At 37.3% G+C, this 16445-nt stretch overlaps 1 protein-coding gene across 43 annotated transcripts in view; it reads left to right on the top strand.

Moving 5' to 3' along the window:
• The window catches only part of LOC139125550 (rho guanine nucleotide exchange factor 11-like), a 244373-nt gene that overhangs the window by 117091 nt on the left and 110837 nt on the right, over positions 1–16445 (top strand). For 21 of the 43 annotated variants that reach the window (XM_070691626.1, XM_070691622.1, XM_070691627.1 and 18 more), the window contains 4 exons: positions 5308–5365; positions 5791–5933; positions 10401–10481; positions 11128–11256. In XM_070691626.1, coding sequence (XP_070547727.1) covers positions 5308–5365; positions 5791–5933; positions 10401–10481; positions 11128–11256 — 411 coding nt within the window. The remainder of the gene's footprint in view (positions 1–5307; positions 5366–5790; positions 5934–10400; positions 10482–11127; positions 11257–16445) is intronic. The other 22 variants (XM_070691638.1, XM_070691637.1, XM_070691635.1 and 19 more) reach the window with 2 other exon arrangements.

The following is a 16445-nucleotide window of genomic DNA, read 5'->3' as shown; positions in this document are numbered from 1 at the left end:
TGATCACCATATATAATTTCAGTGGTATTGTCTATTTGTAACACTTTATGAAAACCTTATTTCAATACCAATAGTTTGGTATGTGACCTGCAATAATACACAAAAATGGCAAAAAGGGAAATAATTGGATGGTTTCACGTTGTGAACCCCTTTGAATCTGCTGTTTCCAACACACTCAAAATTTTGATCTTGTTGTGATTTATTCTGTCCTAGGGAGATATTAAAGACCAAGGTCACATAACTAAGCAGGCCCCATGCCCTACAACCCAGTAGTTTATGAGTGTGTCCATACTACATGTACTTACCATTGTTATACACCTACTGCCGTAACCTATGGGAGTTTGACCGTCCAATAACTTTCCGTATTTTGTATATTACGCGGAGTCCCGAATACGGGAGATGCGCGACGCGCCTGTTTGACCTTTCACCTAGCGATTATCGGATGTAAACAAACTATTTTACGGTGAGTTATAGACATAATAACAACTTCCACCAAAATGTATTCGTAGTATAAGATTTAAATTACGCTAAACACAAAACTGAGTCTAAATGCAATTGATTTTTATTTTAAAAAACTAATTAAATTGAAAACATTCAGCGAAGTTTGCTTGTACGGCACTGAAAATTAATTGGCTTCGTGCCAACGCAACAATCGCGCAAGTTCCACTCATATCGCGCATGCCACATCCCTCAAAATTTACCATAGAATTAGTTTATATGGACGATTAATGGAGGGAGGTGTATAATAATAGGGTTATACACAAAATACGGCCCTGTATGGACTCGGGCTCAGTGAGTGACGTATTATATTACGTCACTCACTGAGCCCTCGTCCATACAGGGCCGTATTTTGTGAATAACCCTATAGTAGTTTATGAGTGTGTCCATATTACATGTACTTACCAGTAGTTTATGAGTGTGTCCATATTACATGTACTTACCAGTAGTTTATGAGTGTGTCCATACTGCATGTACTTACCAGTAGTTTATGAGTGTGTCCATACTACATGTACTTACCAGTAGTGTATGAGTGTGTCCATACTGCATGTACTTACCAGTAGTGTATGAGTGTGTCCATACTGCATGTACTTACCAGTAGTGTATTAGTGTGTCCATACTGCATGTACTTACCAGTAGTGTATGAGTGTGTCCATACTGCATGTACTTACCAGTAGTGTATGAGTGTGTCCATACTACATGTACTTACCAGTAGTGTATGAGTGTGTCCATACTACATGTACTTACCAGTAGTGTATGAGTGTGTCCATACTGCATGTACTTACCAGTAGTTTATTAGTGTGTCCATACTGCATGTACTTACCAGTAGTGTATGAGTGTGTCCATACTACATGTACTTACCAGTAGTGTATGAGTGTGTCCATACTACATGTACTTACCAGTAGTGTATGAGTGTGTCCATACTACATGTACTTACCAGTAGTGTATGAGTGTGTCCATACTACATGTACTTACCAGTAGTTTATGAGTGTGTCCATACTGCATGTACTTACAGTAGTTTATTAGTGTGTCCATACTGCATGTACTTACCAGTAGTGTATGAGTGTGTCCATACTGCATGTACTTACCAGTAGTGTATGAGTGTGTCCATACTACATGTACTTACCAGTAGTGTATGAGTGTGTCCATACTACATGTACTTACCAGTAGTGTATGAGTGTGTCCATACTACATGTACTTACCAGTAGTGTATGAGTGTGTCCATACTACATGTACTAACCAGTAGTGTATGAGTGTGTCCATACTGCATGTACTTACCAGTAGTGTATGAGTGTGTCCATACTGCATGTACTTACCAGTAGTGTATGAGTGTGTCCATACTGCATGTACTTACCAGTAGTTTATGAGTGTGTCCATACTACATGTACTTACCAGTAGTGTATGAGTGTGTCCATACTACATGTACTTACCAGTAGTGTATGAGTGTGTCCATACTACATGTACTTACCAGTAGTGTATGAGTGTGTCCATACTACATGTACTTACCAGTAGTGTATGAGTGTGTCCATACTACATGTACTTACCAGTAGTGTATGAGTGTGTCCATACTACATGTACTTACCAGTAGTTTATGAGTGTGTCCATACTACATGTACTTACCAGTAGTTTATGAGTGTGTCCATACTACATGTACTTACCAGTAGTTTATGAGTGTGTCCATACTACATGTACTTACCAGTAGTGTATGAGTGTGTCCATACTACATGTACTTACCAGTAGCTCAACCTGCAATGATCCCCTTTTACCAAACATTCACATGGTCATCAAATTGCAAACTTATTTAAAAACATTATCAAGTTTTAATTGCTTTATAGTGATTGGTAAATCACTACAAGGTCAAACATGGCCCATTGCTGTTAATATATCTTGTTGAAAAGATGCTTTGCAAAAACTGACACTTTCATAATGCAATTTTACAAAAGATTACAGTGGGTTATTTCAAGTGAACTGACATTTATTTCACCAACAAGCCATCAGTGTAGTGGCAAGTTTTCACCTAGGGGAAATTGAAGGCATCGTGACCACATTGCCTCATGCATCGCATTATTTTGCCCCATGTAAGGTGCTGTGTCTGCTTGGTTAGTGTTTTGGTCAAGCACTGCAGATATCTGTATATTTCCCTGCTGTATTTTACAAATTTGTATTGTCAGGATATATATTTCAACAAAGTTTATGAAACTACTTAGTTCTTGTTTGTTAATCTGGCGCAGTTCCAGGTTATCGTGTTTGCAAAGGACACAGGTAGAGTGTGTTGAAAGTTCAGCAATAAGGAAGTAAATATATCACATTTGCATATAGGTGTGGTGATTATAATGAATTTGCCCAAGGGATCAGGTGATGCAACGCCCAAGTGGGCACTGTAGTTTTGAAGCAAACATTCATTCCACATAAATCTCTGTAGGGGTGGAACTGATGTCAGTGTTCATAAGGTCAGCCATATGAGGAAGTATTCTCTGAACTGTAAAGTTAACAAACAACACAATTCATGGATGAGTTTCCTTCATTTTCTTAATTTCTGTAATTTATAAATTTTTCTAGGGTATATTGTAGACATTAAACGCACAAGCTCTTTTTGGTGTATTTTTTGCTCAAATATATCTTCCAATGTTAGTTAAACGTTCTTTCAATTTCCCCCACTATGTATTTTACCTGTAAATGGCCTTGTAATAAAAGTTGTAGGTAATTTTTGATGCTGTTTCAGTCAAGTAAAGTTTTTCCCCTAAGCAGTCAATTCAAAGCTTGAGTTTGGCAACCAGAACCATATGCTGTAGGGAAAGTTACAAGGAACTTGCAGCTAATACTATTGTTTGATGTTCCACACTTTTGTACTATTTATAAATATGATTATCAATTTGATTTTCGCTGGTAATACAGCAGGCTATAATGTTTAAACTGCATGCATAGCCAAAGTAGTTACAAGCTAATTCAGGTAAAAAGTGTTTTGTATGTCAACTGTTCTTGTTCTATGTGACCGAAGCATGTTGAAACATATACTCATCAGCTTGTCACCATAACATTGTGCAGTTTTATTGTTGTATAATGTATATTAGTCAGGATTAAATCTCTTTTTGACAAAAACAGTCTATATGGTACATGTACAGGCTGAGTTGACAAGCTGAATACTATGTATCTCAGCATGCTTTAGGGAGTAGAACAAGGAACTATGGTAAAATAGTAAAATACAAACATAATGAAAAAATCCTGATAAGTTAAAACTACTGTCCCTTCAAATTTGCTGTTGAAAACAATAAATCCTGGAACACTGAGATACAGAACAATACTGAGGAAATACAGGTTTTTGGACATGTCCTAAATAGTGCAATTCTGTTTTATTACCGACCACAACTACATGTATAATCTCTTTGACAATAAATTTACAATGTTTGCCACAGTGGCCAGGTCAACAACCTGTGTAGATCACACCAACAAGCCAAACACACCTGTGTTATAATTTAAAGTAGTGTGTTCCTTATAGAATGTACCTCAGGGACAGATATTCATACTCCCAAACTTTTACAATTCTTTTCTGGTCTACCACTTGTGGAGGTTTATTTTAAAGCTATTGGAGCAAAAAATAGTTTCACTTTGTTACTTCTTCAAAAAAATGAAAATTTTAATTTTTGGCTGCAGAGTTCACACAGGGGAGATGACACAGGGATGGCTGCCATCTTGAATTTCAAATATCAGTAAATTTTAGATAACATAATCTCTCTAGTACCAAAGTTTTCATGGTGACCCCTGATTTTCATTCTTGATTTGGTAACTGTGTGGCTAAAAGTTTCATTAAGGAAAGTTTGAGGAAAAGTTTGTCTTTCACTTTCAAGGCACACATAATTACCCTAAAGCTGTAGCTGTCAATCACTATCTGTGAGGACCATGGACTGGGCTATTCCATTGAGTGCAGTAAAAATGTGTATATAAGTAATACTGTACTGTTGCGGTAATAAGGAAGTGATTTGATTTCAACAGCTGGTCATTGTCCTTTGTGATACAACTAATAAATTTAGAGTTAGTACTTCTGGGTCGGTTAGCAGAGTCATTAAAAATACTACGACCTTTCTAGTGTGCAGCCATTTTAATCCCTTCAACATTCAATAAAAACACAGTACTAGTACTAATGATCTGTGGTCTAATTTGGACACTGGAGAAATTGCTTGTTTCTAATATCTTTCTGAAACTGTTCCCAAACTAGAATTGTGACCTGCTTACCCCATGAAAGCGCAATCTTGGTCAAGTGTTACAAAAGTTGTTCAGTACAGAATTTCATAATGCTATTGAGTTGTTTATGTTGAGATTACATTAGATATAGGTTGAAGTGGAGCTTGAGGAATTGGGGTTACAATGTATGAATTTTGGTACTATGGATATAAAGTCCCTTGAATTTATAGAGACGTTTAAAATTCAAAATGGCCACCCTCCCTATGTTAACTTTTTGGTGAAAAATCAAATTTTCAATTCTCCTCCCAATAAGTCATGCAAGACTTTATACTCCAAGGACTCCAAAATAAGTGGCATACTAAAACGGTATTGTAGAAGACTGAAAGTCTGAATTTCTGTAGTAGCTGTAGTAGCTGTAACTTTTAATGTTTGATTTTTTTTTTGCAACTTTTGTTTAAATCCATTCACCTTCATTTCTCTCTGTAGAAACAATGGGATTGGTTCAAACCATGGTGGTGAGAGGGGTAATCATGGTAGAATGCACTGAGGGACTGGCCACTGATCTTTTAATTCAAACAAAGGTTGACTGCTTTATTAACTGTTTTACCATACTTTGTTTTCTGTCTTCAGGTGAACGGTACATTGGTAACTCAGTCTAATCATATTGAAGTTGTCAAACTTATCAAATGTAAGTCACTATCCATGTGTATTTAGAAGTATTGAGGAATGTATAACTCTAGAGGGCTAAGCTCCTTGGCAAAGATGATATGTTCAAAATATTCATGTTCAATAATTGGGTTATGCAATCATAAATGATTTTGATAGAGACAAGCAAAGCAGCCAAAATGAAAGAAATGGAGTAGAGCTGTTAAGTCACTGAGTAGAATGTAATTAGTTCTTACTTTGGTACATTTTAAACTGAAGATATTGCTCAGTCTCATTGCTTTATGTTTCTATCATTGGAAATTTAAACAAGGAATATCGTATTGTTTTATCTTAATATTATCTGAAATCATAATTCAGTTTTATTGAATTCAACAAACCAGATACTTGCAGGTCTAAAATGCCTCATTCTCATGAAGTTATCAACTTTGAATTTTTTCTGTACCATAGCTGGGTCATATGTTGCACTGACATTACTTGGACGACCGCCTGGTTCAAACCAACCACCGTTACCAAGACCACATGTTCCATTGAATCCAAACCAGTTGTATACATCAGGAAGACCTGAGGTTACTGGACCTAAACCAGCAGGGGTAAGTAATTCCAATTTATTTGAATTGATCTATACTGACAATACACTGGTAGGGTTTGGTTAGTGTAGCTAATTTACTTGTCTTAAAGGGGCAGTTCCTAATCCCTGGTTCTGGCATTAGTTGTTGTTGACATTGAGTATTTGCATGGTGTAGGCCCATTGTTTTCCCTTGAATTTTTGATGGCCTATTTGATTTTAGATTAAGCTGATAAGTGACTTGCCTCATCAGTTATGAAGTTACGAAGGATTCTTAGTAATGTTGATATGGTAAATTCTTTACAAATAATTTCAAAGGAAGATGTAGAACCATAATGCAGGGACCTATGTGGCAAAGTTTGCAATGGGCAAGGAATTTTTCACTATATACTTTAAGTATCTTTTTAGATACTCTTACTTACCTTACTCGTCCGAATATAAGCCCCTGGTTCGGCAACACAAAAATGGCGGTAAAACTAGGGGAGGGGCTTATACTCAAGCAACCCCATGTTATCTGCCATGGATGCTTAATTTATGCTAATTTTATGCACTATTATTTTCAACACCGCTCGACCTTCTATCGCTTTCAAAATCGACTTACACCTCCAAAGAAATTGATAGTACAAGCTATGAAAAAAGAAGTGACATTTTGGTGAAAATTCAGCATAAAAAACCCCCAAACTTGAAACAAAGACGTCATGCATGCTGCTGATCAACAGTAATGTGAACTGGCATGCACTGCCTACATGGAAAGGCAATTCAGCACTCCAGGATTAAACTGTCTACATCTTGTGGAAACAACAACATAGCAGTGAAAATTGTATAGTCACCAGGAAAGTCTTCACAAATGAAAGGATAATTGCTTCAAACAAAAGAAACTGCATGTTTAGAGGATGGAAAGGGCCATGAAAACATCTTGGTCGTAAATGAAAATAAACAATGGCGGACGTGAGTGAGACTATTCTATTTAGGGGACGGGGGTGAGCAGGGTCAAAGAATCAAGAAAGTACTGGAAAAAAATGTCATTTTCCTTTCGATGCTGTCAAGGGAACTCCAGTTTCCCATTTTTTCAACATCTTTTTATAGTTAATTTATTATCTAAAAGTAATTTTACCAAGTTTAATGACCAAATATACTCTCCTAACCTTTCTGTATTTGAGTTAAACTAGGGTAGGGACTTATACACGGATGTAATGCATTTTCAAAAACCCTCTGAAAACTAGGGTAGGGACTTATACATGGATGTAATGCATTTTCAAAAACCCTCTGAAATCAGGAGGGGGCTTATACACGAGCAGGGGCTTATACTCGGACGAGTACGGTAATTATGATTTCTTAATGAGTGGAAGACAGTCCTACAGCGTATGAGAGATACCATTTCAGATGTTACATCGATACAGTAGTGGGTACTGCAAGATCTGCCAAGGTCTGCAATAAACTAGTAATAAACTCCTTACCTTTAAAGTTGTATGGACTTCTTGCAGCATGCCATGATGTTCTTCTTATCCTTTACAGTTATACTGCATAATATGCTGATTTACCTTGTCATTAATGTGAATCTCCCTTGTTGTGTGAGGCTTGACATTGACATGGTTGATGTTAGACATTTATCGTTGGTTGTCTTAAAATGTACTTCGTAGACTGTCTCTCTATACATTACATGTATGTGTGTGTGTTTGTGTGTGTATATGTATATGTCCGTGTAGTGTTATGTAATCTCTGTATACCTTAGGGTTTGATAAAAGTGCACTTCAGTCGTAGACATGGGCAATCCCACACAAACCTTTACAAGAAAGGTCTTCCATGGCCAGATGATCTCATTTGACAAAAGAAAGTTGACAATTTAGTTTTGTGTGTTTTTTTGAGATCTCTGTTACAGCAGAAATCAAATACTGATGCCCACGTGAGAATTAACAAAGCTCAAACTCATGGTTCACCAGTCGTTACTGAGATTTAGAAGGGGATTTTATATGGTTAAAACCATAGACCCTAAAAATGTTTTTAGGGTCTATGGTTAAACTTGTGTGACTTTTGATGACATGACCAATGCATCTTAACATTATCTGCATGCATAATGATAAGTAATTATAGTCTACCAGTATTAATAAGGGTTGAGGTTTGGCTTTTGTTGGACATTGACCAGTACAGGACCCCAGTGAATTTCCAATTTTCTCATGACCTTGGTTGACCTTCTACCCACTTTCACACATCTTAACAACTGGTACAGCCATGGTGTTTGATCACATAAGCCACACCATGGAAGCATTGACTTCAAATTGGAATGTGTAGCATTTGCTGACATTTTGATTGCAAAGTCTAATCTATGCACACATAATGTTATTGTAAATACGTTAGTTTGTGAATCATAGCATTATTTTCCTAAGTGGTGGTCATGGAGAGACTTTTGGCATTTGTTACATTTAAAGTGAGAGATAGTTTGACAGTGATTTGAAAATATTTGTCAAACAAAGGGCCCTGCATACTCAAGTGCCAGTGGTTTGTGTTCTAAATCTGTATTCCTATTGACTTAGTGAATAGAAGAAGTCATTGTAAAGTTAGCTTACCATCTTACTCGGATCAGAAATACATGTACAAGAGATCATAGAGTTCAGTGGGAAGTGAGATGATTTAGCTCACCATATTGTGAGCTTCCATTTTGTAATATGTCAATGGGAGCTTATCTAAAATGAAAATCTTTTTTTCTTAAATGGTCAGTCAAAGAACAATCAATTTTGCTGTGCAACTTCCTATGTAGATGAATTTATTATTTTTTATTTGAATAGTGATGAAATTTGCATATCAAGATTGTCCTGAGGCTAACTTTTTGTAAAAAATTGTTTTAGATAGTGCTAGTCAGATTGCTTTCAATTTTGTGTGTGGCTTTTCTGAGATTACCCCACAAAAATGTTACATAAAAATCATAACATAAAAATCATAACATTTTTGTTTTAATTTTTCTGAAATCAGCTCACTTTTTGCTTAATTTACATTGAAATGTATTTTTCTCAGAAACAGTGCGTCTGATAGCAGTCAAATTTGGTTTGTAAGTTCCCAGCAATGGTGGTTTCATTCAGTTAGGTTCGAATGATGGTTAAATTTCCTATGATACCACTTGTTATACTTTTGAAACGGAATATGTAGCTTGTTCGGGATATCCTCATTAATACTCATAATATGTGCCCTGGAATTTTGCATTTGAAATAAAAAATGTGCCTTTTCTTGGTGCGAATTCATTGCCATGTTATGTTTGAGCCCAGAAAGAAGTGTTCTATAGTGTGGCATAGCAGAATGCATATCTGGAGATAACCGATGTGTATCTGGAGATAATCAGTTTTAGCCTACTTGAGTTGTCACTGATTCTGATATTGTGAGTTGTGTACAGAAACAACTCACGGTGTTGTATTTGCTGCCAGGGTTCCTTGTTGTTACAGACTCTGAAAGGTGTTAGCGTAGGGTTTGATGTCTAACCAAAAACTGTCACATTGTAAAACTAAAGTTTATACTTTAAAAATAAAGGTGTCAAACGTCTACTCCAGTTTTAAAAAAACTATGAGGAATTAATAAATGAGATTTCTTAAGAAATTGACCCGTACATTAGTATGGCAACACCAGTAATCCAATGGAGTTATATTGTAATGAAATATCAATAAAAAATACACCACCAGAAGTGTCTTGCCTGTATTTCAGGGTTGACCAAATGCCAGGAATGTCTATGTTCTGGTAGTTTCTTCTGTCTGCTTTTACTGGACACTTACTACACCTTGGATAATTCACTGTTCATTCCTCATTACTTCTAGACTCCTCATTTGGAGATCAACTATCCTTTATCCTTGATATCGTTACTCAAAATGTGTAAGATATCATCCATTGTTCATGGTCTATGTTCATGTTAAGTCTACACTTTCAGACCAGCCAGCATTGGTGGCTTTCTTTTATCAGGTGTACACTTTCATACCAGGAAGCCATTGGCTGCTTTCTTTCATCAAGTGTACTCTTTCAGACCTGCCTGTCATCAGTTTACTTTCTTACAAACGTTCAATTTGTGTTGCTCATGTCTTTATATCTTGTTTCTTGTTTCATCTTGACAAATATATTATTTCAACAGACACTGTGCACCAGTACATTCAGATATTTTCCTTGCACCTGCTGTAATTGTGAATTCTGTAATAAATGGCTTGAAGTTTCACTGCTGCAAGACCCTGAACAAGTAAACCCTTCATTACTGGCAGCTTCACTTGGGATTACTTTGAATCTTTTGATTTTATGTATGAATACAAAGCAAGATAGTTTTTCAGTAGTCAATATTTTGTTTTGAAGTTTGTTTATGTTAACCAAGCTGATGCACATGATAATTTTGACTTCCCACTGACAGCAAATGCAATGATGTCTTGAGGATCAATATTGCATCTACAACACAGTGTCTGTAGGCTTTCACAGGTGTCAAACGGAATTGATCTGTAGTGTTTGTATTCTTAATTTTGCCTCATTCCAGCCGGAGAAAGATGAGGAACTCCGGAAAGAACGCATCAGTGTAATGCAGAAAATGTTGGATCAGGAAATGGATTTGTATCAGGTTTGTTTAAATAGTGAATCGTCATTTCTTGAATGACTTGTTTTGTAATATCCTAGAAAACTCACAACTCATTCTACGATCAAAAGTGCTTGTACTTAATATAAATCTTTCTCCCTTGTACTTGATAATCCTTCTTTTATATTCTAACGTATTCAACAGTGTTGTGTGTACGAGTTTGATATCCTTGTATTGGTGATTAACATTTCATATGAACAAAACAGAAATTTTACTGTATTAGAAATAACAAAATTGTGTGATACATCTAGTTAGATTATTGTAGTTTGTTAATAAAGAATGTTGTTATGTTTCTATTAACTGACACATCAATAATTAATGGGATGGTTTTGACAAAACATGATTTGATAATGACACTTGGTGGTAAAGGTTTTCTGCTCACCTGTGATTTTCAGACAAGGAAACAAATCATGATTGCATGTTCATATGCTTGCCTTCACATGCATGGGATTCATCAGCTACATTTAAGTTTGGGGTTTCTTCTCTTTCTGACCTTGCATGAAGTTGTTTGCCAAATCTGACCCCCACTTTTAAATTCCTTTCACCTGTATTTTTGTAGTCTAGAAGTTTTTTACCTCTCCAACTTATTAAAACTGACATGGTCTTGGTTGACCTGTTTTTGTGTCTGCAGAAAACCCAAGGAGAGTTTTCAAAGAATCCTTCAGAAAAGCTGAAAAAAGAATTAGAAGGTGCTACCATACGTGTCAAAGTGCTAGAGCAGCAGCTTCACAATCTCACTGGGCTTTCCATGGCAGCAAAGGTAAATCACAAAGTTAGCCGTCACAGAACACATAGCATAGGTTAAAATTAGCCCTCAGTCTCAGCCCAAAAAAGTTAGCCATCACTGAATACCTAGCATAGGTTAAAACTGGGTCTCAGTCACAGCCCACTTAAATCACAAAGTTAGCCGTCACTTAACACCTTGCATAGTTATTGGCCCTCAGTTGCAGCCCACAAAGTTAGCCCTCACTGAACACCTAGAATGGGTGTGAAAATTGGCCTTCAGTCATAGCCCACAAAGTTAGTCTTCACAGAACACCAAGCATACCGTAGGTGAAAATGGCCCCCAGTCACAGCCCACAAAATTAGCCCTCACTGAACACCTAGCATTGGTGTGAAAATTGGCCTTCAGTCACAGCCCACAAAGTTAGCCCTCACAGAACACCAAGCATAGGTGTGAAAATTGGCCTTCAGTCACAGCCCACAAAGTTAGCCCTCACAGAACACCAATCATAGGTGATTGACCCTCAGTCACAGCCTACAAAGTTAGCTGTTACAGAACACCTACCATAGGTTTCAACTGGGTCCCAGTCACAGCCCACTTAAATCACGAAGTTAACAGTCACAGACCACCTAGCATAGGTGATTGGCCCTTAGTCACAGCCCTCTTAGCATTAAATTTGCCTTCAATGTCCACCTACCATGTATGGAACTTTGCCTTCAGAACCTACCTATCATAAATGTTACATTATCTTTAGAACCAACCTGGCATGAGTGAAATTTGGCCTTCATAGCCCAATTAGCATAGATGAAATTTGACCCTTACAGCCCATCCAGCACGGCGAAAATTGCCCCCCTCAGTCCATCCAGCATAGGTGAAAATTGGCCCTCACAGCCCACCCAGCATACCGGTATGTGAAATTGACCCTCATGGCCCATCCAGCATAGGTGAAATTGGCCCTCACAGCCCATCCAGCATTGGTGAAATTGACCCTCACAGCCCATCTAGCATAGGTGAAATTGACCCTCACAGCCCATCCAGCATAGGTGAAGACAGACCCTCACAGCCCATCTAGCATTGGTGAAATTGACCCTCACAGCCCATCTAGCATTGGTGAAATTGACCCTCACAGCCCATCCAGCATAGGTGAAGACAGAGCCTCACAGCCCAGCCAGCATAGCTGAAAATTGGTCCCAAAAATTGGCTTTGTGGTTGCAGGTTAGGCAGATGCGCTTTCTTACTTGCTGTGTCAAGCTCTTGCTTTCCTTCTCTTGATCTTATGCATCCATGCCATTCTTCAGTAATCTTCACCATCAGTTTATTTCTAATCACTGCAAACATTGCTGGAAATTAGGGTAACCCTTAATTATATGCTCATTGTTGTGTCATCGTTTTCTCCTTTGCCGAGTTAAAAACTGGATTGTTGTAAACTAATAAGCTCTGTCTAGATATGGAGATTATCTAGTTCATGTAATGGGATTCATGTATGTTTTTAATTGCTCAATGAATGATTGTAAAATGTGTCTTTCAGCAAGTATCCCATGTCAAATTATCTATGATGTAAAATTTGTGCACAAAATAAGAATGTCAGCAGGGTTATGGTTACCCATTCCAGACATCCGGTCCCACCACTAACTAGTGGTTCAGGATGGTCCTACTTAAATTTGTAAATCAAAAATGTCCCATGGACCTGGTAATTGTATTACCTTGATTAGAAATGATTATTGGACCAGTTTAATGTCATATTTGAAACCAACTCAAGAGTGCTAGCAAACAAACGTTCTGAGTTGCTTTCATAATGTCAACACAATGCTTGGTTTTACTATTGAGGCCCCTAAAAAGCGTCTCACTTTAACTTAATTCGAAAATAATCAAAAAGATTCCAGTTATTGCAAAACGACTGATTCATGGTAGAACATCTAATGACCTATTTTTGCAGCATTTTGTGCCTTCTATAGCATTGTGCAGAGATGCAGTATGTTTTCTATGCGTTCTGTAAAATGGTATTACCAAACTGTTTGCATAGAGCGATGAATTGCACTAAGCAGTGTGGCTCTATTGATGTTTACCCTACGTTATAAGATACATACCGGTACTTGTTTCAAATGATTAATTATGTCAATGATTCACGATAACAAGTTGTTTTAGTGAACTTTGTTTGGAGAATAACGAGTATGGAGGACAATGTGAGCACGCTGCAAACAAACGAAGGTGACACATGAACTTTTGTTGAAGACTACCAGCACACTGAGAGTAGAAATTATTCAACCACTGTATAATCTAGTCCTATTTTAGTGAAGTTTGGAAATAAAATTCTGTGTGGAACCCTTTTCTGTAATGTATGTTTGTCACTATGTCAAGGTGTCTGTTTTGACTGGAGTTATCTTCCTTTTAGAAATGTTAACTTTTATTTTTCATGAACCGTAGACCCTCCAAATGGGTCTATGCATGAACACACCTGACCTAATAATGATGCTGTTCTTGTTTTATGTCAAGTTACAAGGACTTGGACTGTAAACATTCTGAAACCAGTCAAGTTCATGAAGTCTAAGGCTAGGGACGCAAGTAGTGTGAACAGCCGGCATACAGTAGAGCAGTCCCCCCCCTCTATAGACTGAAAGATCTGTCACTCGAGGGCCCTCTGTCTGGATGGGGTCTGTAACATGCTGTAGATGAAAGAAATTTAGTCACACCTACAGCTGCTTCTGGTTGCTAAAATACATGAAGTTTATATAGCCTGCTGTTGAATATTTATGAATCCTTTACCTGCCAGACAGTATCACTTCCCAATCTACCAAGTCAGGAAAAAACAGTATTTAGCCACAACCGTATGTATTTTAACCCACTTGACTTGGTATGTCATAGCAGGTTTATTCTGTAAAAATCATGTGTACAGTATCTGTGTCTTCAGAAATTGAAATTGTAATCTGGTGTGTAAATTTTCTGATGAGACAATCTGGTGCCAAGACAGGCCTTTAAATTGGTGGAGTTCATGAATTCACTACCTGCTCTCCAACTGCAAAATGTGAGGGGCAAAATTGCGCTTTGCATGAAGATTTTTGCCTAAATTAACAAAACTTGTGAATCAAAATACATAGCAAGATTCCAATCATTCCGTTTTAGTGCAGTGCATGACTTTTCTTGCATGCATTCTATGATATGGCTGTAATGTGATACTTTGTGATCTGTTACTAACTCCATATTGTGAAACCTCAGTGTCCTCGATGACCCTACATATCAGAAGCATTCTATTCCTTGATACCCATGTGATAATTGGGGAAATAAATGAAATTACAACAAAGAACACACAATATAGAGTCACATGCACATGTTGTAAATTTGTGTCAATCGTGATGTTCGATGGAAGTTGACAGTGACTTCTGTATATGCTTGATTTGAAAAGTATGGAAGGTAGTGATAAGTAGACAAGGAATATCAGGAAGGTGTACCGGTACAAAGTCAATACGGTTGATAACAATACCTTTTGATGAAAGAAAGCAATAAAGGATGACAAAATAATGTAGACTGGAAGTTCAAGTCACGGAACTGCAAGTAAAACTAAAACTTTTTTTCAGAATTTGTGATCTAGGGCCCCTGTTCCCTAATAGAAGAGTCCTTTTGATATGATATCCCCCATAGTTGCCATGCCAGTCCAGCTAGCTAACTCAACATCATGTCATGACTGCCATTCATTTTCTCTCCTGGCACTAGCCATTTCATCACTCACAGCATGGTCCAACTTAATTTTATTTTATTTGAAAAATTTCACTGCTGACTGCAACGTATTTCACAGCAATGTTGTTTTTCATTTGATCATGAAAGGTCTGTTGTTTTTTGCATGCTGCAAAGATTCACACGGCATACTGGAGCCAAATCAGTTGAATTTTTATGTAGATTTAGATGGATGATGTTTTTATGCATAACTTTCTCTCTCTTTTGGGACTAAATTCAAGCTGTAATTTCTAAGATATGCAAACGTACTTTTATTTTGAACCTGGGTAAAGAATTTTATGTCAATTAGACTTTGAAATAGTTTCTGTGTTCGCTTTGCTATTAGGCAATGCAATTCTCCATGTTGTTTCAGGAGCTTTTCTGTTTCGTCTGATGTCGATTGATTTTGCTACTCACCTAATTTATGCTTGCCCTTTGGCACAAAGTGCTATGTCATTATCACTATCAGTAAGCTCACTCTTCTGGATTTGCTCTCCCCTCAAATGTAATACTGACAAAACTGAGAATGTCCTTTCCAGTACAGAATGCAGACACTTTAAAGGGCCTGCCTTTGCCTCGTCTTCACCACAATTCCAAGTTCTTCCGAACACTTTCTCATTGCCACGGTAACATGCAATTGATCTTTCCATTTTCATTGGAGTAAAGAATGTAAAATGATGATCGTTGCTGGGCACGGTTATTGCCATGCCTCACTGTGGATAATACTCATACTGTGGGGAAATCTCAATGTTTTATCTGCCTGTTGTTGACTTTACAGGTAATAGGTGGATTCATATGTCAGTTTTTATTGTGTACTTCATTGGCTTCATGGGCACAACAAAGACCTCATAACTGCCAATAAATTTCTTGACGAAATATGATTGGTTGCAACAAAATTCTGTTGCCGGTCAGGAACATTACAGACCGTGTACAGTTATGTAAAGGGGTGGGGTGGGAGATGGAATGTAGAGAGTGCCCTTGAGTGACAGATCTTTCAGTCTATCCCCCTTTATTGTCTTAGCAGACAGTAGAGGGGGGTTGGATTACTCACTATGTCGTCTTGGTTACCCAGACTGCACTGCTCATTATGGTGTCATATTCAGAGGATAACTGTGACTCACTTTTGTCTCCAGTATAACCAGCAAAAAGTGGAAGTGAAAAAAGACATTCCTTTGTGTAACAAGCATATTCAAGCATGTAACAAGCACAGATGATAGTTTCTGATACTGTCATAGTATCAGAAACTATCATCTGAGCTTGAACATTATTGTTTTCTCAGCCTTGTTCTGTACATGATTGTGCAAATTATGTTTACCTGGTAGGCAAGATAAAGAAATATGTAGCAATCCATGTTTTTTAAAGGTTTCATAAAAATTGTAACTTGGTAATTTTAAACTTAATGAAGTAGGCGGAGGGTCAGATGTGCACCGTTTTAAAAGTTTAAATAAGTTCAGTCACTGTTCGGTCTTTAGAACAACTTATTGCACGGCATATTGTGTACATTGGATTCACAATTT

This window comes from Ptychodera flava (assembly GCF_041260155.1).
Source record: "Ptychodera flava strain L36383 chromosome 3 unlocalized genomic scaffold, AS_Pfla_20210202 Scaffold_25__1_contigs__length_14229661_pilon, whole genome shotgun sequence".
Taxonomy (NCBI): domain Eukaryota; kingdom Metazoa; phylum Hemichordata; class Enteropneusta; family Ptychoderidae; genus Ptychodera; species Ptychodera flava.
The sequence above is the reverse complement of the archived record's forward strand: the minus strand, read 5'-3'. Positions and strand labels throughout refer to the sequence as shown.